Here is a 22,645-nt window from a genome sequence, read left to right as displayed (position 1 = left end):
AAAATTTATATGTACACTTTGGTATTCTCTTCCCCCTCGAACATCTTTACACATTATGTGCCAGGAAGATTTTTTTTAATGAGTCAAAGAGTTCATTCTGATCCTCACTGAGCATTCTTTTCTTTTCAGACGCTGCATGAAGTTGTGCGGGAATGGGAGAAGTCCGTGAACGACTCCTCCGGGAGAGAACGCCGTTCGCAAATCGAGCTCTGCCTGTGGTTTGCGTGGGACACCCACCTTGCGGCAGAGCCACACCTGCCTTTCCTGCTATTTTCGATGATTCCCAGAACATTTGAACAGTGATGCTTGCCTTGGATTTACCGATGTTTATCCTGACACCTCGTTTACTTCATTGGGGCAGAAAGGCTTGCACTAATCGCCCTCCATGGTGGCTGATCTTTTCAAGAGCTTGATTTTACCCTATATACATAAGCTTTGCAAAGGAATGTTTACAAAGAAATTGGGAAATACAACCAAAAAAAAGAATCAGCAGCAGAAAAAAGACCCAGATTTTCCTACTGCTGGCCCGGCCAAGACCCCCAAATTCTCTAATACCTTGAAAAGCACTGTAAAGAAGATTGCAAAGTGCTCATCCACGCGCAACTTATCTACGGAGCAAGAGGAAGCCGACCAGGCCTTCTCCCTCTCTCCGACATTCAGTTACCGAGTCGCTATCGCCAACGGGCTAAAAAAGAACATCCGTGTAACCAGCAGTGATCATGAGGATCCGTTTCAAGAGCTATCTTCGGTTGAGAGTTCCTACTCAGAATCATTAAACGAACTCAGGAGCAGTGCAGAAAACCAGGCACTCTCAGCTCCAGCCATGCCCGTCAGACGCAACAGAAAGAGTTCCAGCAGCCTGGCGCCATCCGAGGGCAGCTCCGACGGAGAACGTGCTCTGCACAGCTTAAAACTCGGAGCTTTACGAAAACTGAGGAAATGGAAGAAGAGCCAGGAGTGTGTCTCCTCAGACTCCGAATTGAGCACCATGAAGAAGACCTGGGGAATTCGAAGCAAGTCTTTAGACAGGACTGCCCGGAACCCAAAGACAAATGCCCTGGAGCCAGGATTCAGCTCCTCGGGCTGCATCAGTCAAACACACGATGTCATGGAGATGATCTTCAAGGAACTTCAGGGGATAAGTCAGATCGAGACCGAGCTTTCCGAGCTCCGAGGACACGTCAATGCCCTCAAGCACTCCATCGAAGAGATCTCGAGTAGCGTGGAGATTGTGCAGAGTGAGATCGAGCAGCTGCGCACAGGGTTCGTCCAGTCTCGGCGAGAAACCAGAGACATCCACGACTATATTAAGCACTTGGGTCATGTGGGTAGCAAGGCGAGCCTGAGGTTCTTAAATGTGCCCGAAGAAAGATTCGAGTACGTGGAAAGCGTGGTGTACCAAATTCTAATAGAGAAAATGGGCTTCTCAGATGCACCGAACACTATTAAGATTGAATTTGCTCAGAGGATAGGACACCAAAGGGACTGTCCAAATGCAAAACCTCGACCCATTCTCGTGTACTTTGAAACCCCTCAGCAAAGGGATTTTGTCTTAAAAAAGTCATATAAACTCAAAGGAACAAGCATTGGAATCTCAACAGATATTCTGACTTATGACATCAGGGAGAGAAAAGAGAAAAGGATCCCATCCTCCCAGACGTACGAGAGTATGGACATGAGGCTGTCCACTCCAGAGCCCAAATCCAGAAGGAACACCTGGCAGCCCCCTGATGACAGTGAGGGAGAGCCGGAGCCCCGCCCCAGCAGGAACAGCTATGCCACGCTTTCCAAGCCAGAGTCTTCAGCGAAGGGAAGTACTCCCAAGTCAGGCTCAAAATCTCACAGTGCTAGATCTAAGAATAAAACTACTAGTAGCAGCAAGGTTTCAAGTAAACCAGATTACGATAAAATTTCCTCCCAATTGCCAGGACCAAATAACTTGGATAAGCAAACCACAAGTCAGTACGCAGAAGCAGCGCCTCTCTGGCATTCACAGAGCGATTTTTTCACGGCTAAACTCAGCCGTTCTGAATCCGATTTTTCCAAATTATGTCAGTCTTACTCAGAAGATTTTACAGAAAGCCAGTTTTTTACTAGAACTAATGGGAGCTCTCTCCTGTCGTCTTCAGACCGGGAACTCTGGCAGAGGAAACAAGAGGGCATGCTGTCCTTGTATGACAGCCCTCGGGATCTGGGTGGGAGTACTCAGGGTGTCCAGGTGCAGAGTGAAATAGAGAACACAGAAACGGTGGACAGTGGAATGAGTAACAGCATGGCCTGTGCCTCTGGAGACCGAAGCCATTACAGTGACTCTCAGCTTTCTTTACACGAGGATCTTTCTCCATGGAAGGAGTGGGATCAAGTGGAGGAAGGGGCTGATTTAGGCTTGGAGTCATCCAACCAGGAAGTCTGCGCCTACAACGCAAATAGTTTATCTGACCAACAGCTGGATGTCTTCAATAAAGATCTAGAAGACTTAGAGAAGTACCGCAGTGATGTCCAGGACGACACTGATAGCTACGATTTAACCCAAGACGACCTAACCCAAGATGACAATTCTTCTCCATGCCCTGGATTGGATAATGAGCCCCAGGGCCAGTGGGTGGGGCCATATGCTTCTTATCAGGATGCTAATTCCAGTGAGCTATATCAAAACCAAGGCCAGTTGTCCATGATGTACCGGAGTCAAGGAGAGCTGCAAAGTGATGATTCAGAGGATGCTCCACCCAAATCTTGGCACAGTCGATTAAGCATTGACCTTTCTGATAAGACTTTTAGCTTCCCCAAATTTGGATCGACACTCCAGAGGGCTAAATCAGCCTTAGAGGTGGTCTGGAACAAAAGCACACAGAGTCTCAGTGGGTACGAGGACAGTGGCTCTTCCTTAATGGGAAGATTTCGGACATTATCTCAATCAACTGCAAATGAATCCAGCACTACCCTGGACTCTGATGTCTACACAGAACCCTATTACTACAAAGCAGAAGATGAAGAGGACTATAGTGAACCAGTGGCTGATGATGAAGTAGATTATGTTGAAGTGATGGAACAAGTCCTTGCTAAGCTAGAAAACAGGAGTAGCATTACTGAAACCGATCAACAAACGCAGGAATACGACCACCCTTCATACGAAACACCTTACGAAACCCCACAGGACGAGGGTTACGATGGGCAGGCAGATGATGTGGTTAGTGAAGGGGAACTGGAACCCTTAAACGAACCAGCTCTTGAAGTGGAAATAAGGGAAGATGAAAACCAAAACATCCCTGAGCAGCCAGTGGAAGTCACAAAGCCAAAGAGAACCCGTCCCACTTTCAAGCAAGCAGCTTTAATGGCCTACAAGAAGCAAATGGCAGAGTTGGAAGAAAAGATCCTGGCTGGAGGTACTCATGTTTAAATGCTACATTATTAGATAGTTGTGTTCTAGCATTGAAGTGATGATTCTTTCAAGTATGCTCTGTGTTTATTGGGAGAAAGAAATAGTAATGAATTTGTATGTTTATTCTTTTTTTTTCAATTGGTGCATTGTAGTCATGCATCTTAATGGAGTACAAGATGGTGGAGGCATACATGCACACCTCACTCATTTAGCCCTTTCCCAATTCCAACCACATTCTCTCCACTCCCTTCTTCTCTTGTTTGGCTTAGTGATTGACTTCTATATGTTTGGAAGGGGGAAAAGGGAAATTTCTATGTTTGAGAAGGATTTTATTTAACTCAGAGAGGTCTCCCAGCAAGTTAGGCTTGATAAAAACTTATTCAAAACAAGTCACATAATGACCCCAAATTTAACCCTATACGCTGGAGCATGATACATTTGCTAACTTTAGGCACAAACCCCATTTAATACTAGTCAAATCTGGGGCATCAGTTGTTAAGAAAAGGAGTAAAACGAAAGGGCAGTCCATTAAGCCAGCAGCCAGGGATCTACTCTTTGATTCTACTAGGCTTATAGAGATGGGGATAAAGGTGTAGTTAATCTTAAGAAAATTGAGAACATGGACTTTCAGACTTAACCAATCTTCCATCAAACCTGCAGTCTGGAGCCTGATGATAGAAGAGTTGGTTCTGTACAAACAATCCTAGTCAGTTCCACGGAAAACCACAAACTTCCTCACCGCCTATCCATGAGCTGGGGAGAGCGACAAAGCCAAGAGCCCAGACTACTATTGAGTTCGCGGCACCCTAATTCTTCGCCCATCTTTTCTGAGATTGATTCTGTCGCGAGTGAGTTCACGCCCATTTCAGCTGAGCAGTTTGAGGCATTGAGTAGTGATGAGTCATTCTTGAGCATAGGTTAGAAAAGTAAAGGTATAGAGCAGAGAGTTTCCACTTAAAGAATGGAATAATTCCTCCTCCATTATGGAAATGAGAGGAGTACCTGTTACCTAACAATTCCTCTTAATTTTCTGGGGGAACAATTTTGAATCATAGTAGCTATGTATCAGTATCTGAGTTCACTGAATTTTTAATGTCTCAACCAAACTTCACTAAACTCACCCTACTTCCTCATAACTTACTTTATCTGCAGGCTTGTCACTTTATGTTTTGGGGATAGTTCATTGTGGTACTTTCATGAATTATATATCTCTGATGATTTCCCTGATTATGGGATTGCTGTCTTTAAAATATTTACTCCAATAATATTTCGTAGAGGATTATATTTATGTGATCAGATGTTACTTGATGTTATGAAATGTCATGTAATAGTTTATTCATCAGTAAATGATGTGGCTTCTTTGCTTTAATCAAAGCTGCAATCAGCCCTCCTCCAAACTGGCTATTTTCTGATTGATATTGGTGGATTATTGAATGATCAGATACCTTTATTGTTAAAGGTAATAGCAAAGCCTAAATAACTGAAACAATAATTAGGTTTCTCTACTCTAAAAATTCATCTACATAAAACAACACATCCTTAAAGAAGAATGAAAGTCGAGGGGAGCTTGGGTATATACTGTGATTTTGTTATTTTTGGAGTAGTTTTCTACTATATTTTAAACCTGTTTAAAATGCAAAGTAGTCAGATGCTTCATAAATATTATTCATATTAGAATGACATTTCCCTCATATCAAAGTGATTTTTTTATGGTTAGATGTCTTTATCACTAAAACTCAGTTGATAATTTCTTGGAATAGATAGAATTTTGACACTGTTTTTTATTTACTATTAATTTAGAGAAGTCTTCTTAGAGATAAATTAAGACTAAACTGTGTTGTGTGTGTGTGTGTGTGTGTGTGTGTGTGTGTGTGTGTGTATGTGTGTGTTGTGATGAAATGATACATATTTTAACGTCAACTAGCTAGGCCATTTGTAAGAAATATTAGGCAATATTATAGATAGGACCAGACCACAAATAAAAAAAAAACAGATTTTCAGTTTTTAAGAAAGAAACAGCACATGTATGTATGTATGTGTAGACATGCATGTACACTTATATAAACACAAAGATAAATACACAATAAACTATTATTCAAGTAGGATGTGCCCAGTCTAGGGATCTAACACAAATTAGGAGGATTATAGTTAATCGTGGTCACTATAGTCTAGATGCGATATGACTAGACCATAGCTGCTCTTCACACACACACACACACTGTGAGGTCATGGACATGTTAATTGCATCATTATAACAAATATTATTACTATTTATATGCATTTCATTATGTTGTAAACTTTAGATAAAAATTATTAAATTTTATTAAAACTTGAATGAAAGATAAAGACAGAAAAAATGGACTAAAACTTGAATTAAAGATAAAAATCCCAAATCGGCAAACCTCTTCAAAGTAGATTGTTTACTTACTAGGAATGACGGTTGACTGGCTAACAGACCCAGTCATCCAGTGGCACTTCTTGAAAACACAAATTCATTCGTTTAACTCTACGACATCAATGTAAGAATTCTAAATCAAAAAAAAAGAAAAAAAGAATTTTGTGCCGCATACCTGATGTAACAGGCCTGGCTACAAGCCCTCAGGTCCCTCCAGCACCTTGGAGCATAGCTTGGTGTTAACCGATGAGCCAACTTTGAATGAAATCTGTTGAACAGCCATCCGCCCTAGAGGCTACCCAGCACACGTATCTTTCCAGTGTTCTCTGGCTGCTGAAGGGCACAGACCGCCTGCCCAGGAGGTTGCAGTAGCCTAGATTTTTAAAGGCCATCTCTGTTCCCCTTGGCTTTAGTCAGCCTGTTTCCCATGCTGTGCCACCAATATGCTTCAGAAGGAAGGGCAGCCAAAGAAGGACATATTCCAGGCCCTGTCTTTGCTCAGAGTATCCCAAAGAGGTGCCAGTAGTCATGGTGTGTGTGTGTGTGTGTGTGTGTGTGTGTGTGTGTGTGTGCGTGCGTCCCAAGGCCATCTGCTTGCTAAGTGTTGGGCAGCTACCAAGAGCTTCTTCTCTCTGTGGCTACGCAGTTATCATTAGGTAGCAGTGCTGCCCTTCTTCCATTCCAACCTAGCCATATTGTACCATAAAGATCCTGCCATAAAACTCCATGGAATGCTGTTCTCCTGACATAGGTTTATAAGAGTGTAAGTTCAGGAACTTATTTAGTTTGAGTCTTGTCTCTAGGGTCTGGAAGACAAGAAAACCTCAACATTTAAAGATGTGGGTATTTGGTGATAGTGTTTCTGAGAAAATCCATTTTGACGAGCATTTCAGTAGGGTAAGAGATCTTAGAGTGTGTGGCGGCCAGAAACTTCCCCAGGAGGTCAATTTCTTCCCTTGATGCTGGGCTCTGCTTAGCTGCACCATTTGTTGTCTGGCTCAAACTCAACACCATGATAAGGACTCTGATCTGTGCCACTCAGATGAAATTTTTTTCTCTACCTGCTTCAATTACCCTGATTTTCACCTTATATTTATGCACTTTTTCACTTTTCTTTCCTAAACTGTAATCTAGAAGGGAGTATATATATATATATATATATATATATATATATTTTTTTTTTTTTTTTTTTTTTTGGTGGTACTGGGGGTGGAACTCAGGGGTTTTCTGCCTCCAGGCTACACTCCTAGACCTATTTTATATTTTATTTAGAAACAGGGTCTCACTAAGTTGCTGAGAGCCTCACTAAGTAGCTGAGGCTGGCTTCGAACCTGTGCGGTCTTCCTGTCTCAGCCTCCCAAGTGCTGGGATTACAAGCTGCGCCACCACGCCCAGCGAGTCTCATATTTTTTATTCTTTAATTTTTACCAGACCCCTGCTTTATGCACTTATGAAAAACACAAATTTCAAAGTCAAATTCAAATTCAAATTGTGGCAGTCAATTGCCAAGGCTATGACTTGATCTTCTGAGATCACAGAAGAATGGCTAGAGGTAAAGCTCGTTACTGAGCAGTACTAATGACAAAAGCTCACTGCTCAGGCACTTTCTGGGCGGCTTCTCCGTATCCATGTTTTTAATTTTTACACCACCACCATGATCGGTTTTTATTATTATCCCACTTTACAGGTGAGGAAACTGAGAAGTTGAGAACTCACATAACTTACACAATGTTGTCCAGCTAATCATCAGAATTGCATGGATAAGTGTCTTGGTTATTTAGAGAGAGCAGACATATATTTCCTCACCTTAAACTTTGCTTTTTATTCCTGTTTTAAGTTGTCAAAACACAATTAAAGGTAAAAAAGAGTCATTAACTAGCTTTATTTCAACTTAGATTTCTTATGCGAAACCAGTATAAACACAAAATATGCTATATTTTTGGGGAACAGTGATATGATTAAGATATGAAATGGCTTTGATTTGGTTTCTCAGTTTTCTCTACTTCAAATCTTTGGTGCATTTTGTCAATCAAATTTGAAGAGCTCAATATACATTGTAATACAACAGTTGCTTGACAGATGATATATTTGAAATCTGAGCTTACTTTACCTGAAATTAAAACCTAGTCTGAAGTAATCTTCCTAGCAGAAACACAATTTTCATTATAATATTTTAGTTTTCATTAACATATTTCACTTAATCCATGAGAATCTACATTTTTTGGTCAAATAGTTTTTTTGAGAATCCAAGAATTTCTTCATTTTTGGTGCTAGGGAACATTCGACCTCTGAGCAACACCGCCAGCGCCTTTATTATATTAATTTTGAAACAGGGTCGCTGAGAGTCTCACACACTTGCTGAAACTGGCCTCGAACTTTTGATCCTCCGTCTCAGCCTCCCAAGTACTGGGGTTGCAGGCATGTCCCACCGCTCGGGTGGAACTCTGCTCTTTGATCACTGTTTATACTTCCCGTTTTCCTTCTCCCCCTTTCACTTTAGCCTCTGGTTCCTGCCTTTCAACTATTTCTGAGGTTGAAATTTTTAAACCCCACAAATAAATGAGCTCATACCATATTAATCTTTCTTTGCCTCCTTACTTTGTGTAACATAGTTGTTCTTCAGTTTTTTTAAGTTTCACGAATGACAGATTTTCTTCTTTTTGTAAAATTATTACTATTCCTTGGTGCATATCTACCCCATTTTCTTTATCCACTTATATTCTGATGAGTATTTAAATTCCTTCCAAATATTGACTATTATGAGTAGTGCTCAAGAGGACGTAGGAATTCACACGTCTCTTCAATGTACTGATTTCATTTCCACTGGATATATATCCCAACGTGGGATTCCCAGATTGCATGGTCATTCTCTTGTTTTTACGAATCACCATACTATTTTACAAAATGGCTGCATTAACTTACATCGCTAGCTACAGAGTGCAGATGTCCCCCCTTTTCCATATCCTTGCTAATATTTTTTAGTCCTTTTGATAGTAGCCATTCTAACTGGGGTTAGGTGATATCTCATTTTGACTTTAATTAGATTGCCCTGATAATTAAAGATGTTGAACATTTTTTAATATATGTTGGCCATTTATATCTCTACTTTGAAAAAAATATCTGTTCAGGTCTTTTGCTCATATTTTAATTGGGTTATTTATTTATTTGCTATTAACCTGAGTTTCTTATCATTTTTGATATTATTCCTTATCAGATGCATGGGTTGCAAAACTATTCGCCTAGTCACCAGTTATCTCTTCACTCCATTGGTTGCTTCTTTGGCTGCGCAGAAGTGTTGTACTTTGCTATGATCCCATTTGTCTGTTTTCCCCGTATCCTCTTAGAGTAAAAGGAGACTTGTAAGAGGCAAGGGCCCCTAAGGTAGCAGAAAACCAGTTGGGATTATTACTTGCTAGAGATAAAGCACAAGAGGCCGGGTCTTCTAAGGAGATAGGACCAGAACCTGAAGACACATGTGTTTCTAAACAAATTGAGTAGGAAGGCAGGTGAGGGTCACATGTATAAGGAAATTAGCTCCAATTAGAGCAAATGAGTAAGAACTGGACAAGAGGGAGAAAAGGTACCTAGTACACATCGAATGCTATTTTACTGGATTCTAATATAGACATTTTAATATATAATCTTTACTACATATAAACTTTGCAAAGAAGGTAGTAAAGTATTAGACTCATTTTACAAATAAAACAGCCAATGACCAAATCTCTGTAAGAGGCAAAACAAGAAATGATAGAGGTCATAGAACCGATTATGGTGTTGGTGGACTCTCGCTGTGTCTCTGACAAAAATCCCAAGTCTGATGTTCTATATCTATGGCATCCTCAAAGCCAGGCAGAAAGACTTTGTCGTCAAAGGGCATGGCTTATGTGTTAAGCACATGCAAGTGGCACGTTCAAAGAGCCAGTTCTTAAACTGGGCGTGGTGGCACATGCCTGTCATCCCACTACTTGGGGGCTGAAACTGGAGAATCATAAGTTTGAAGCCTGCCTCAGCAACTTAGCAAGGCTCTCAGTAATTTAGCAAAACCCTTCTTCCAAATAAATAAAAATGGGCTGGGGGGTAGCTCAGAAATACAGTGTCCCTGGGTTCAATCCCTAGCAACACACACACACACGAATAAAAAAGAAAAAAGTAAAAGAGACAAAACATCAAAATCAGACCCAAAGAGACCATTCCTTGTTAGCAAACATAGTAAGTATTAATCTGTGTTAATACAATGTGTGACAAGTTTGGGGTAAAAGATAATACTGTAAATATTGTCATTTTAGGAAATTTATCAAGCCTGGAAGGTTGACATTTGTCACATAGAAAATTGTATTGGGGTAAAGAAGTAAGTGCCAATAACATTATTTTTTGAGGAATAAAATAATCTTTAAGGAAGTTAGAGAAAAAATTCACAATGTTACACAAAGAACAGCCACGAAGAATGATAAAAATATCATAGGATTCACAAATATAGCTAGTTTATAAATATTTCTCTTCCACAAACTATGTGTCTGAATTATTTGCCTTTGTAGGAGTGAAAAAGTATCTAGGGGCAAAGAGGATTTTTTTTCAGAAATTTTTTTTGTTGTTGTTACATGGACTAGGGGAACCTCTCAACATCCTAGAATAAGAGCTGTTAAGGGAAATACAAATCCCACAGGAGATTGAGGCAATAGACATCTTGTAAGGGAATTGCCTAGTTACCTGAACAGAGGTCCAAAACACGAATTAGTCTGTTAAAGAGGTAAATTCTTTGTTTTTTGACTGACATCCAATGATGGAGTCCTACTGATAGGCAGAATAACTCCATGCTAAAGCCAAGGGATATGGGAATCCTGCCCTCAAATAGAACTGTTCCCAGCACTAGAAAGAATTAATGCATTGACTGGCTTTTTTATCATGGCTTCTTTCAACCTAAATGTGCTTCTGTTAAAGAAAAAAAGTATGCTATGAAGTTTTGTCAATTATCACGTTCATCAAGTTTGGTTTATGTTAGCTTACAGTGACTTCCAAAAATAAAATAGACTCTCTATGGATAAAATGGTTAATAATTGGCAGATTCTAAAAACTTTATGTGAATCTCTAGGCAATCCCAAAAGGCCACAAAGATACTTTGGGCAATGCCATTTTATTTGGAATAAGTCCATCTCATCCCACTAATTTCAATTATCTTCAGTGTACTCAACTTACAGCTCACTCTTTTTCCAATTCAACCATGATTACTTTATAAAGGATAGCCTTATTTAGATGTATGATATTTGATGTGTATACATGTATGTGTATTTAATGAAACAGTGATATATGTACACACATATTTATTAGTTTTCTTACAAATCCTTAGAGATAGGTAGTCTAATAACATTTATTGAATCCTTTATTACTGACTATTTTATTACTATTCTAAATATTTCCACTATATTTAAATCACATAATCTCCACACTAACCCTATGAAATAGGTACCATTATTAACTCCATTTTATGAATGAGAAACAAGGACTTACAACTTAAATACAAAGGGAAAAAAATTGGCAAAGCCAGGGTGTGGCTTCAGTATGTCTCTTCCAAATTCTGTGTGCCTAGCTATTACTCTATGCAACTTATTTGAAGGTTTGGGGGTTTAAGTAATGGTATTCAATTTTATAAGAAGGAGGAGCTGGGGTATCTCAATGTTGATTTACCTGATAGTAGACTTGTCAACAGAGCTGTGCGGTAATTACAAGCTATTCTCCCGAATCATAAGCCATCACTCAAGATATCAAACCATCCTCCCATTTTGCATGGTACTATCACAGGCAGCATGATTATCCAGGTGTCATTTCTTTGCAAACTGAGATAAAAGAAATTGTTGACTGCATATAATAGTGGCAACAAGAAATGACTATGAGCTTCTTATTTCCCAAAGATGTAAGTTATGATTTTCCTTTCAGAGTACCTTTTCTGATGCTTAAAGTGTCTTGTATTATGTTTTTCTGTGACTGAAGTTGAAGGTGTACAGAAAGAAAAAAAAATCCAAAATTTACTTAATGCTTAATATAGTGGTAATTTACCATCTGAAAGAACTGAATAGGAGCTGTTCATGCTGATCAGTGTACTCTTTGCTAACACTAACTGAATATACTTTTAAATGTTTACTATCATATATGTTGAATTCTAATAAAGAACCAATGAGAGGGATTTTAGCTAAATTCACAGTTTCTGTTCCCTTAAGGTAATTAGTAGTTTCACAGCTTTCAGAATTATGTGATAGAACCTAGTGTCAGCCATAGGGTTTTGGAATTCTTTCCTGGTACTCTTTGCAACACAGCATACTCTTAGCTACTTGTGCACATCTTTGCTTCTTTCTTAGGAAGTTAGAACACCTGTCCTATAATACAAACTTTTGAGACTGTGTCAGGAGCATTTTTCTGCTGAATTCTAAAATTAGTGGTTATCGTGTTAGAATGCACAGGACTCATCTGCAATCGCTTGTTAATAATACAGATTACTTGATCTATTCTTCATTTGATTCTGATGCAGGTTGAGACAAATGAAGGATGCTTAGTAATTGATAGTTAATAATACATTTTAAGTTTTTTTAATTATTTCTCGAGTGATTTGGCCTTTACTCCCTTTGCTTGAGTTACCATCTTATGATAACTGATCTCAGTCAGTGTTTTGGGGCTAACTTCCCTTTTTCAGAACCACACAATTATAGTTATTTTTCCTTTAGTCATTAGCTCAAAGACTAGTTATTGATTTTCCAATAAATATTGAATTACCTGGCTGGGCATCTGGGATGTAGTAATGATCAATCCTATTTGGTCTCTGTTGTCATTAATTGGTGTGATGAGTTTATTTTTTAAGAATTTTATAAGCATATAACTTTAAGCTTTGAAAAACGTTATATAAGTAAATAGAAAATGTTAAGAGAGCATTTGGTAGTTTAGGTGTTAGGAAAGGCTTTTCTGAGGAAGTCATATTTGATCTGAGATCTGAAGAGTGAATACATTGAACTTTTATAATAGAAGTGAAAGAGAGCATTGTAGGCAGAGGAAATCGCATAAGCCACATTCCTGAGGCAGAAATGGCATGACTTGGACATATTTAAAGAACTGAAAGAAAGCTTGGTGTGACTGGCATCCATCAATGGAGTCCCTCAATGGTGTAACTTGGAGTCCATTGAACAAGGCAGAGAAGGATATAACATAAATCTGGAGCAATAATCAGAGGGCATATTTTTCCTGTAAAGATTTTGTTTTTTATTGGGAAGCCATTGAAGGAGAATAACATAATGAGTTGTAGGAGTTACACTACATAGGATATCCTGCAGGCCTCAAATTCAAAACAATTAATGCTGAACAGTTTCCTGCCACCATATCCTAAACCTGCTTTTCTATCTCAAGAAATGTCACAACCAGCCCTCTGTTTGCTCAAAACAGAATCATCCTCCCTGGCTCTTTCCTTTCCATACTGTAGTGGACATTTGTCTGTATTTACTTATTTATTTATTTATTCATTTATTTCTGGCTGCCTATCATCTGGATTACTTTCTTATTGACATCCCTTAGTAGGTCAGCCATTACTGGGAAACAGTTCTCTGGGTGCTACCACAAGCCTAAATAAAGGGAATTGGAAATCCCTTTTCCATGGCTCCCATGGCAGCCATACTATGAACACATAGCAAATTCCACTAACTGGAGGCTCCTACCCAGGACTTAGAATTTGCAGGGAGTTATGCAAAACATGGACACTTTATATTTATTTATTAATAGTACACATGGAATCCTGAATTCAGGAAAATGGTTAAATGTATGCATGAAGTAGCAGCGGTGCTGAACTAGCCTCAGTAGGCACTGTGTCACCCTGACTTCTACATATCAAGCTGAGTTCTTCAGACTTTGGCTGATTCTTTCTATGATTGACTCAAAGAAACCCTCTTTTCCTCTTTTATTAGAATAAGTAAATTTGTCATATGGGACACATTCATCACCCCAAAGTTTCTTCATTTAATGAGTATTTTGTAACCTACCAATTATTTTTCAAGTACATAGCCTTCTCTGTTTTCATGACTTCTATACAAGTTGTTTCAATCACTGTATCCTGTCCAGATTGTGGCTATACTCTTCAAGGTAGTGTTTCTGTCTCTATGCCCTTCCCGCTCCCAACCTCTTACCTCTTTATATCCAGACATACATATAAATCTGTAAAACTGTAAAATATCTTTGTATTACTTTAAGGATGAGCTCCAAACAAGCAGTCAGCCCATGATAAGTCATCAGTGGGGAGCCAATCCACCTAAAAAGTCTCAGTGACTCCTTTTGATTTTAAATTGTTTCTGAGAAATATGAGCAAGAAGCCAAATGGCATAATTATTCTCCAAAATTATGTCTTAGGTGAACAAAAATAACTATCCAAAATGTATTTGGAGTGATCAATTATGTCATTATTTCTGTGGTTTGAGTCCTTGAATGTCTCTTGGCACAGGCAGCTTTGTGGAACAGGGCATAGTATTAATCACTAGTGATTGATGTCCTCATGACACACAAAAACATGCAACTTCCTGACCTCTCTTGCTGGGAAAATGCTTTGCCTTGAGGCCATATCAACACGGGAACCAAGTAAGCCTATCAACATATATGGAGTACCCAGTAGTGTGTTGAATCCTATATTAGGGGTAGGAGTTCAAAAAACACATTATAAAAAGGATAGATATTCTTTCCTGGATACTATTACAGTCTGGTTCAAGTCAATTACAAATCATTTCTTGGGATGACTGTGTAAAAGGCATGTGGGTAATCCCATGTTATAATTCAATTATTAAAATATTTATCAGCACCTGAATGTATGGTATGAAGGACATTATGATTATAATTAGAAGACACAGAGCCGGGCATGGCGGTACACACTTGTAATCTCAGTACTTGAGAGGCTGAGACAGGAGGATCGCAGTTTTGTGTCCAGCCTCAGCTACTTAATGAGCCCCCCCTACAACTTAGTGAGGCCCTGTTTTGAAAATAAAGAATAAAAAATAGGGCTGGGGGCTTAGCTCAGAGGTTGGGGTTCAATTACCAGTACCAAAAAAAAAAAGAAGAGAATACATAGAAAATGGAATTATTTGTGGATTACTAATTAGTGGATGACTAATAGCATCATGATTTAATGATTAATTGTGGTTTAATTGTTGGCCATTAATTATTACTAATAATAAACTTAGAGAGTAAAACATAGTCATACTATAACTAACATTTATTCGGCCCAAGCTGTATGACAGACAGAGGTCTGCGCTTGGGATGTATTTTCTCACTAAAGTCTCCATCTAAGTTCAGGAGGCATGGCAGGTGTATCCAGAGCCCTCCTCCACCTGCTTTGACTTCAGCTGCAGCTGCGGTGGACCAGTATCTGATCATGCCCCACTCCATCTTTCACTTAAGTGAGCATCTCCTTCCTTTCAAGTTTCTGCATGAGAGCTTTCCCTGGTGATGTGATTCCCCTCAGCAACACTCAACCAGCAGAGAACTGAAGATACTCCAGTTTTCCCTTCTCCTGGAGAGCAGTTCACGCAGCACACTGCCACCCCTCCAGAGGGGTTAGCTGAGCCAGCCCCATGCCCTCTGCAGCATCATGCACCCATCTTTGGCTCTCTTTCTCTGTCTTATTCTCCCTGACCCTCATTCCTGCTTTCAGAGACTTCCTCTTCAGTAAAATAACTACCTTCCCATCCTTGTCCCACACCTTACTTTTGCAGTATCCAAATTAAGGCCCGAGGTCAGGACTATTAATATCCTCATTTTGCTGATGAGGTAACAGAGCCTTAGGCAGTTAAAATGAATGTCACTTACCCAGCCAGATCATCTTCAGCAGACCCAAGGCTCAGATCTGCCCCTGCTATCAATTGTCATACAGACTCTTGTGAACAATAGGAATTTAACTGTGGAAAGACCTAAGTGCAGTTCATATGTCTAGATGGAAGAGGACCGAGAAATAATCTCAGACAGTAGATAAATTAGGAATGATTGTGTTGATAGTAAGTGAGCACAGCCACATTCGTTTATGTTGAAAACCATCAGGGTAAAATTAGGTGAAAGGGAGTGGGGATTCCATCCTCTTGTTACTCTCTGTCTTAGTCTGTTTGTGCTGCTATAGAAAAATACATGAGACCATACACACTTGGTAAGGTACAAAAATGTCTTTCTCATAGTTCCAGAGCCTGGGAATCCTAAGATCAAGGTACCAGCAGGTTGAGCTGTCAGATGAAGGCTGTTTTCTGCTTTCAAGACAGTGTGAACACATTGTCCTCTAGAGGAGAGAAACATTGGGTCCTCGCATGGCAAAAAGAAAAAGGAAAATACTTTCCATCAAACTTTTTACTAAGAGCATTTAATGTTATTCAAGAGAAAAGGCTCCTCATGACTTAATCATCTCCCAAAGACTATACCTCTCAATAATATTGCATTTTGGATTAAGTTTCAACATGAATTTGAAACTCCAATCACAGCACTCGCCCCCACCAGTGTCCTGGGCAGCCAACCCATGTCTTCCTCTGTTACGTACCCAGTGAGCTGGCTGCTGGCTGCCTCACCCCCAACCCCCACTGCTGCTTTGTGGAATGACCCTAATATTTCTTGTGGCTCATTTTCAGTGAATAAGCTGCATCTCCTGGAGATGTTTGAATTTCATGGTTTTTCTCTTCCCTTATGAGATGATTTTCCTGCTCATAAGGGCATTTCAGGCATTGGCAAGCCTGTAGAGCACAGTTTGTAGATATCAGATCTTGTTCAGATATATTGGAATCACTTAATTTATCAGATAAATGTACACAGGGCTAGGCTTGAGTGAAATAATCTTTGAGAACGACTTGAAGTGTCCACATTTTGAGGTGGAGTTCGTACTGACAAAAGGACATAGAAAGAAACAAAACAGGAATCCTTTACCAAATATTTTGGAAGGGACACAGTAATATGTATTCCTATCCACATATCCACGCATGCCTGCATAATGACCCAACTCTAAAGGTAGGTAAGCAAATGGTTTTCATTGATGCCTTTTGTAGACACAGTAGTAATAAAGATTAAGTACAGTAAAACTTTGACCTGATTGCATAAAATTAATAGTAATAATGGTAAAGTAAATTATCTGTTTAACATAGTTATGCTGTTACCAAAACCAACTTTCTGAATATCACTTAGGAACCTTGATGTAATTTTTGTTGTTATCACACTGGTACTCAATCCTTACTGATCTTTCTTTTCATGATGTTTATAGTTACTGGAAATATTAATTAGAAAGAGTTTCTTTTCTTAAGGCAAAGACAGTGCTCCACAAGTTGTAAAGACTCAGGACTCTGCTAGAAGGAGGGAACACGTCTACATCGAGTTCAGAGTCAGATAGTTGCTATGTTCTGAAAAGGATAATTGCGCCCTTACTATAATTCAATTTTACCAGTAGCTTTGCTGTCCCTGACAGTGTTCAGTTTAGTACGAATGCTTTAGAAAGAAAAGTAGCTTGTTTGTAAGGCAGCCATTTCCGTGTCAAGAAAAAATAGCAAATCAATTGAGAAGAAAGCACCCCTTTGATTATAAGAATGAGTAAATATGAGGGAGGAGGGTGGCAGGCCTAGGAGGGAACTCTTTAAGAAAACTTTTCCTGCGTCTTTGGGCTTCCTCATTGCACTGAGGACTCCAAACTCAGTTTCGATGGATAAATAACTATTAGAAAATGGCTTACTCTTTCTACTCTGCTTAGCACAAGGCGTTAGGTTTTAAAGGCTCTTAAAGTGCAGCAGTGGGCTAGGGAAGACATGCAGATTTGATGTGGCTTTTCCGACTCGTGGCTTTTAGGCTGTAGGGACCTTATAAATCACGTAGGTCTGAGTTGTCATTTAGCAGCTGAGGGAAATGAGATCCCGGAGGGTACGTATATGTCAAAGATCACCAGGTCATTGTTACAAAGGTCTTATTAGAAACTTGCTTTTCTCATATAATGAGCTGTGAGAGTAAATATTAGTTGCAATAAAAGTCTGCTGCTATTAAAATAACGGTTCCCTTAATGATGGCATGAATAAAATTAATAATGGGACCAATTGCCTCAGAGCTGGTCTCCTAATTTATAGAAAGAAACAGAAATGCATGATACACAATACCCATATATTTATCAATATTAGAATGGAAATACAAATAACAAAAATATAAGAACATGCTTAAACATTTTTATAGAGGTTAGAGATACCTCTATATAGGTGTCACTTGGAATTGAACCCAGAGGCAGTCTATCTCCGAGCTATACCCTTAAACCTATTTTATTTCTTATTTGGAAATAGCGTCTCACTAAGTTTCAGAGGACCTCATTAAATCGCCGAGGCTGGCCACAAACCTGCAATCCTCCTATCTTAGCCTCCCAAGGACTGGGATTAGAAGCCTGTGCCACCAATCCCAGCTACTTTGAATATATCTCACTTTCTAATTTTATCAGGTAATAAGAAAAAGAACTTTTAGTTTATTTTTTAAGTGTCCTTTATTGGCCTGAAGTTTGTTGGCTGGCATAGGTCTTGGTGACCATTGAGAACAATTGTTCTTGAGTCTAGATGTATCCCAGCCTCACTTGCATACAATTTTATGAGCTAAGGTTCTGGGCTTCTGCTCTATGTATTCAATTGGTAGCCTGAAGAATGGCCTGGGAATGTGTATTGTCAGTAGGATCCCCTGAGTTTCCAAAACTTGCCAAACTGGAGAAACCTCGGTCGAATCCAGCACCCTTGTTTCACAGAAGAAGAATCACAGCTAGAGATTAATATTACATGCCTTAGCCGGGTGTGGTGCTCACTTGTAATATTACATGCCTGAGCTATGTTGGGTTGTTGATTTTGGTGGTGGTGGTTTGGTTGGTTTGGGACTGCATATGTCATATGAAAAAATGATGTAGCACCTCTTAGTTAATTGACCCATGTACAATCTTTATGATGGCTGGCAGGCTGAGTTACATGAATGTATGATATTATTTTTTTTTCCCTGCAGTACCAGAGATGGAACTCAGGGGCATTGTACCTGTGAGCTACACCCCCAGCCCTGTTTTTTAGTTTTTAGGTTTTTTGTTTTGTTTTGTTTTGTTTGTTTGTTTCAGTACTGGGGATGGAACCCAGGGGCATTCTACCTCCAAGCTACACTCCGGTCTTAATTTTTACTTTTTTTTTTTTTTTTTGAGACAGGGTCTCACCGAGTTGCAAAGGGCCCCCTTAAGTAGCTGAGGCTGTCTGCAAAGCAGGATCCTCAGGTCTCCGCCTCCGAATGCTGAGATTACAAGTGTGCACCACCACACCCAGACATGTGATACTCTTTAATCCTTTATTTTTGTGGGCAAAGAAAATCATCCAATAGCGATAAGTTTTCTAGTATGGTCCTTTATCATCTATAGTGGAGTATCACCAGTGGGTGATTGAGTCTAGTTCAATGTCACTGGCACAAAGAGAATGGGAGAGATGCAGAGAATATTTGAAATAGTTCCCGTGTTTCCTCTTGCCAGCCCACTCACTGAGCTTTGGTGCCAGGATGGACTTCCTTGGCTTGCTGCCTGCTCCTGTAGGCTGACCTTTGCCTGGTGCACCATTGAGTCTCCTAGGCCAGCCACTTCTGATCAAGTTTCCAGCAGGTCAGCTGGCAAAAGGGAAAGGTCAGGCTGTCTTTTCTCAGTCCCTGAGAGGTCAGTGTCTTGGCTGGAGCTGGAGCTGGAGCTGTGCCTCTGCTGATCTGTCGGCAACAAACCAGCTGCACTGGGCATGCTCTCACTCCCTTTGTCCTTAGGTACTAGGCATGGTCACCACTGTGTGGTGGCTAGTCTCTGGGGCCTGGCCACCATGATTTGTTTTCTTAATCCACCTTATACCCCTGTAATCTGTCCCTTTCTTAAGGATATTCATTGGAATTACTGGCACTAATTCTGTTTCCTTCAGGCATCTAGATCAATACAAGACAGGGAATGTAATTATCTGTCACCCTATGTAATTCTAAATTCTTGAGCTTCCTTAAAGCACCCATATCTCCCTGAACTAAAGATGACTACTCTCTGAGAAGTGATCCTGTGAAATTCTGCCTTCTATACTTACTTGACTTGCATGATTTGCATTGCACATTACTATATACTTTATCATTTTTACATGTTAATGTCAAATGTTCAACAAATACACAATGTGTTTTATGAACTATTTAAGACATTTCCTAGGATACTTTTGACTACATGATCGATCTCTTCTCCCTTGACTCTAGAACTTCCTCCCATTATAAGTGTAGCTATAGTTTTCACAAAATATTTTTTTTTTCAGTACTGGGGATAGAAGTCTGAGGCGTTCTACCTCCAAGCGACACCCCTATTCCTATTTTTTATTCTTTATTTCAAAACAGGGTCTCACTGTGTTGCAGAGGGCCTCACTAAGTAGCTGAGGCTGTCCACAATCCACAATCCTCCTGTCTCAGCCTCCCGAATGCTGGGATTGTCTTAGCCTCCCAACTGCTGGGATTACAAGCGTGTGCCACCATGCCCGGCACAAAATATTTTAAAACTAAAATGAGAGCATGTAATAAGAGCACTAGGGTAGAAAGAATCGAGTTCATCTAATTCCTATAATATATGAATTTCAATAGGTTTTCAGAATGCAATTTTCAGCGGCCTGAAACTTTTCTTCTCATGACTGTTCCAAAATGCCCCCAGAAGTATAACCACTTTTAAGGTAAAAATTTTAACAAATTTTAGCAAAATTTATCAAATTTACCAGGTTTAGATGAATATGCCCTTTCTCTCCTGCATCACCAGATATATTTTTCTGGCTTTTCATCACACTGTCATGTGAGGCATACAACTTAAACATCCATAAAGTCCACTTGTTAAGAGCCATATGTCCAGACAATGCGTTGCTTAATGGCCATTATAATGGATGAAAGTATTGCAAGTACAAACAGTATGAAGTGAACAATATAGACACGTGTTATTGTAGAATAAAAGCAAATTGCCCCAGTGAAGGTGAGGAGAGTTGAGGAGCATTCACGAAGCATTGTTAACCTCTGAAATGCTCATTGTCAAGACAGCCCTAGATTTGGGAAGCTCTCATCAAATCCCACTGTCCTTATTCCAGTCATTCTAAAATGAAAGCCCGTTGCTGAATTCCCATGTCTCTGTCACTGGGGAGATGACTGGAGCTCTGACTTTATTTACAGAAAATGCCTTTGCCCCGGTGCCATCACTCAGAGAAGAACGTGGAAGACAGTTCCCACAGGTGATGAGAAGCGTTTTATCATTCAAAATGGCAGCAAGGAAAATGAGGATGGATGAGGGCATGATGCTCAGAAGCAGAGACAGGGCTCTAAAAGCCAAGCAACTCAGAGAGAGGTTTTACAAGGGGGAAGGCTATTAAATCAAAGAGAGGTAGTAAATTTGGATTCTCAGATGCCAGGAAGAGGTAGAAAAGATAAAGATGTCATCATAACTTTCTCTGTCTTAAAAAGCAGAACCAAGCTGGGCGTGGTGGTACAGGCTTGTAATCCCAGCATTTGGGAGGCTAAGACCTGAGGATCGCAGTTTGCGGACAGCCTCAGCTACTCAGTGAGGCCCTCTGCAACTCAGTGAGACCCAGTTTCAAAGTAAAGAATAAAAATGGGGCAGGGGGTGTAGCTTGGAGGTTGAATACCCCTGGGTTCCATCACCAGACCTTAAAAAAAAAAAAAAAAAGCAGGACCAGTAGTAATGCTTAAGGGATTTTGTAGTCTGGACCTCTGCAACTTATGGCTATAAAGAAATATTGTCAAATCAAAAGATTTCCCTAGAGCACAACCCTTTCTTTTCTAGGGACACTAGCTTGTCTCTATCTTTATTATTGTATTTCTTTCCAAAGCGCAGCATTTCAGAATTTGATAAACTAAACAAAAGATTTCCCAGAATCCTAACATACCCAAACTTATGGGCCTTCCGTGGTTACCTCATTCAGTGATTCTCAACTGGAGATGTTACTGGTTCTAGAGGGCAGAGGCCAAGGATGCTGATATCCATTCCATAGCACCCAGGACAGAGAGCAAAGCAAAGAATTAACTGGATGAGGTGAAGAAATTCTGATATAGCCCCAATCCCTCAATTTATGGAAAGAAAAATGAGCCTCAGGGAATTTATGAATATCCTATGGCATCAGGATTATGTTTATCATTCAGCATATTCCCAAAGTCTCCTGTCTCTGTTTTTATGTGCTTTTTGGGGGGCCACACTTCAACATTCAAGTCATACATTGATTAGCCAGGCATCCATTCTGAGTTATGGTTTCCACACATATAACAAGAGGAGAGGAATGGAGCCTAGGTAACTTTCTACCTTGGTCTGAGCCTATCCAAGTAAAAGTTCAAATAAGAGATAGCTCTCTTTACTTAAGCTAAAGACACTTCTTTCTTTTTTTTTTTTTAAATTGGTACATTGTAGTCATGCATCTTAATGGAGTACAAGATGGTGGAGAGGTACTACACCACTCCTTCAGCCCTTCCCCAATTCCCTCCCCGTTCCCTCCCCCTCCCTCCCTCTCATGTTTGGCTTAGTGACTGACTTTGCTGTGTTTGTGAATGTACATCGTGTACATTAGGCCTGTCTCTTCACCTTCCATCCCCTCAGTCAGGTCGCCTTATTTGCTCAGCTATGGTCCTCCTTCGTCTAGAGTTCCCCTCTGACCCTTTTTCGCTCTAGTTTCCACATATTAGGGAGAGCATCCAGTTTCTTATTTTTTGTGACTGACTAACCTCACTTAGCATAATGTTCTCCAGTTCCAACCATTTCCCTGAAACTTCTGTCCTTACACAAGTCATCAGAAGCAGGCTATTCTGCCCACATTGAGGGCAGAACGTCTAAGACACCAAGCCTAATTTAAGAC

At 39.9% G+C, this 22,645-nt stretch overlaps 1 protein-coding gene across 1 annotated transcript in view; it reads left to right on the top strand.

Moving 5' to 3' along the window:
• Nucleotides 1-385: 385 nt before the first annotated feature.
• Nucleotides 386-22,645, top strand: part of UNC13C (unc-13 homolog C) — a gene marked incomplete at both ends in the record, with an annotated part of 469,864 nt that continues 447,604 nt past the window's right edge. The window contains one exon of the mRNA XM_080707444.1: nt 386-3,383. Within this exon, the coding sequence (XP_080563570.1) occupies nt 386-3,383 (2,998 nt within the window). The remainder of the gene's footprint in view (nt 3,384-22,645) is intronic.

This window comes from Muscardinus avellanarius, assembly GCF_963383645.1.
Source record: "Muscardinus avellanarius genome assembly, chromosome: 12".
Classification (NCBI taxonomy): domain Eukaryota; kingdom Metazoa; phylum Chordata; class Mammalia; order Rodentia; family Gliridae; genus Muscardinus; species Muscardinus avellanarius.
This window is presented reverse-complemented; position numbering and strand designations above follow the sequence as displayed.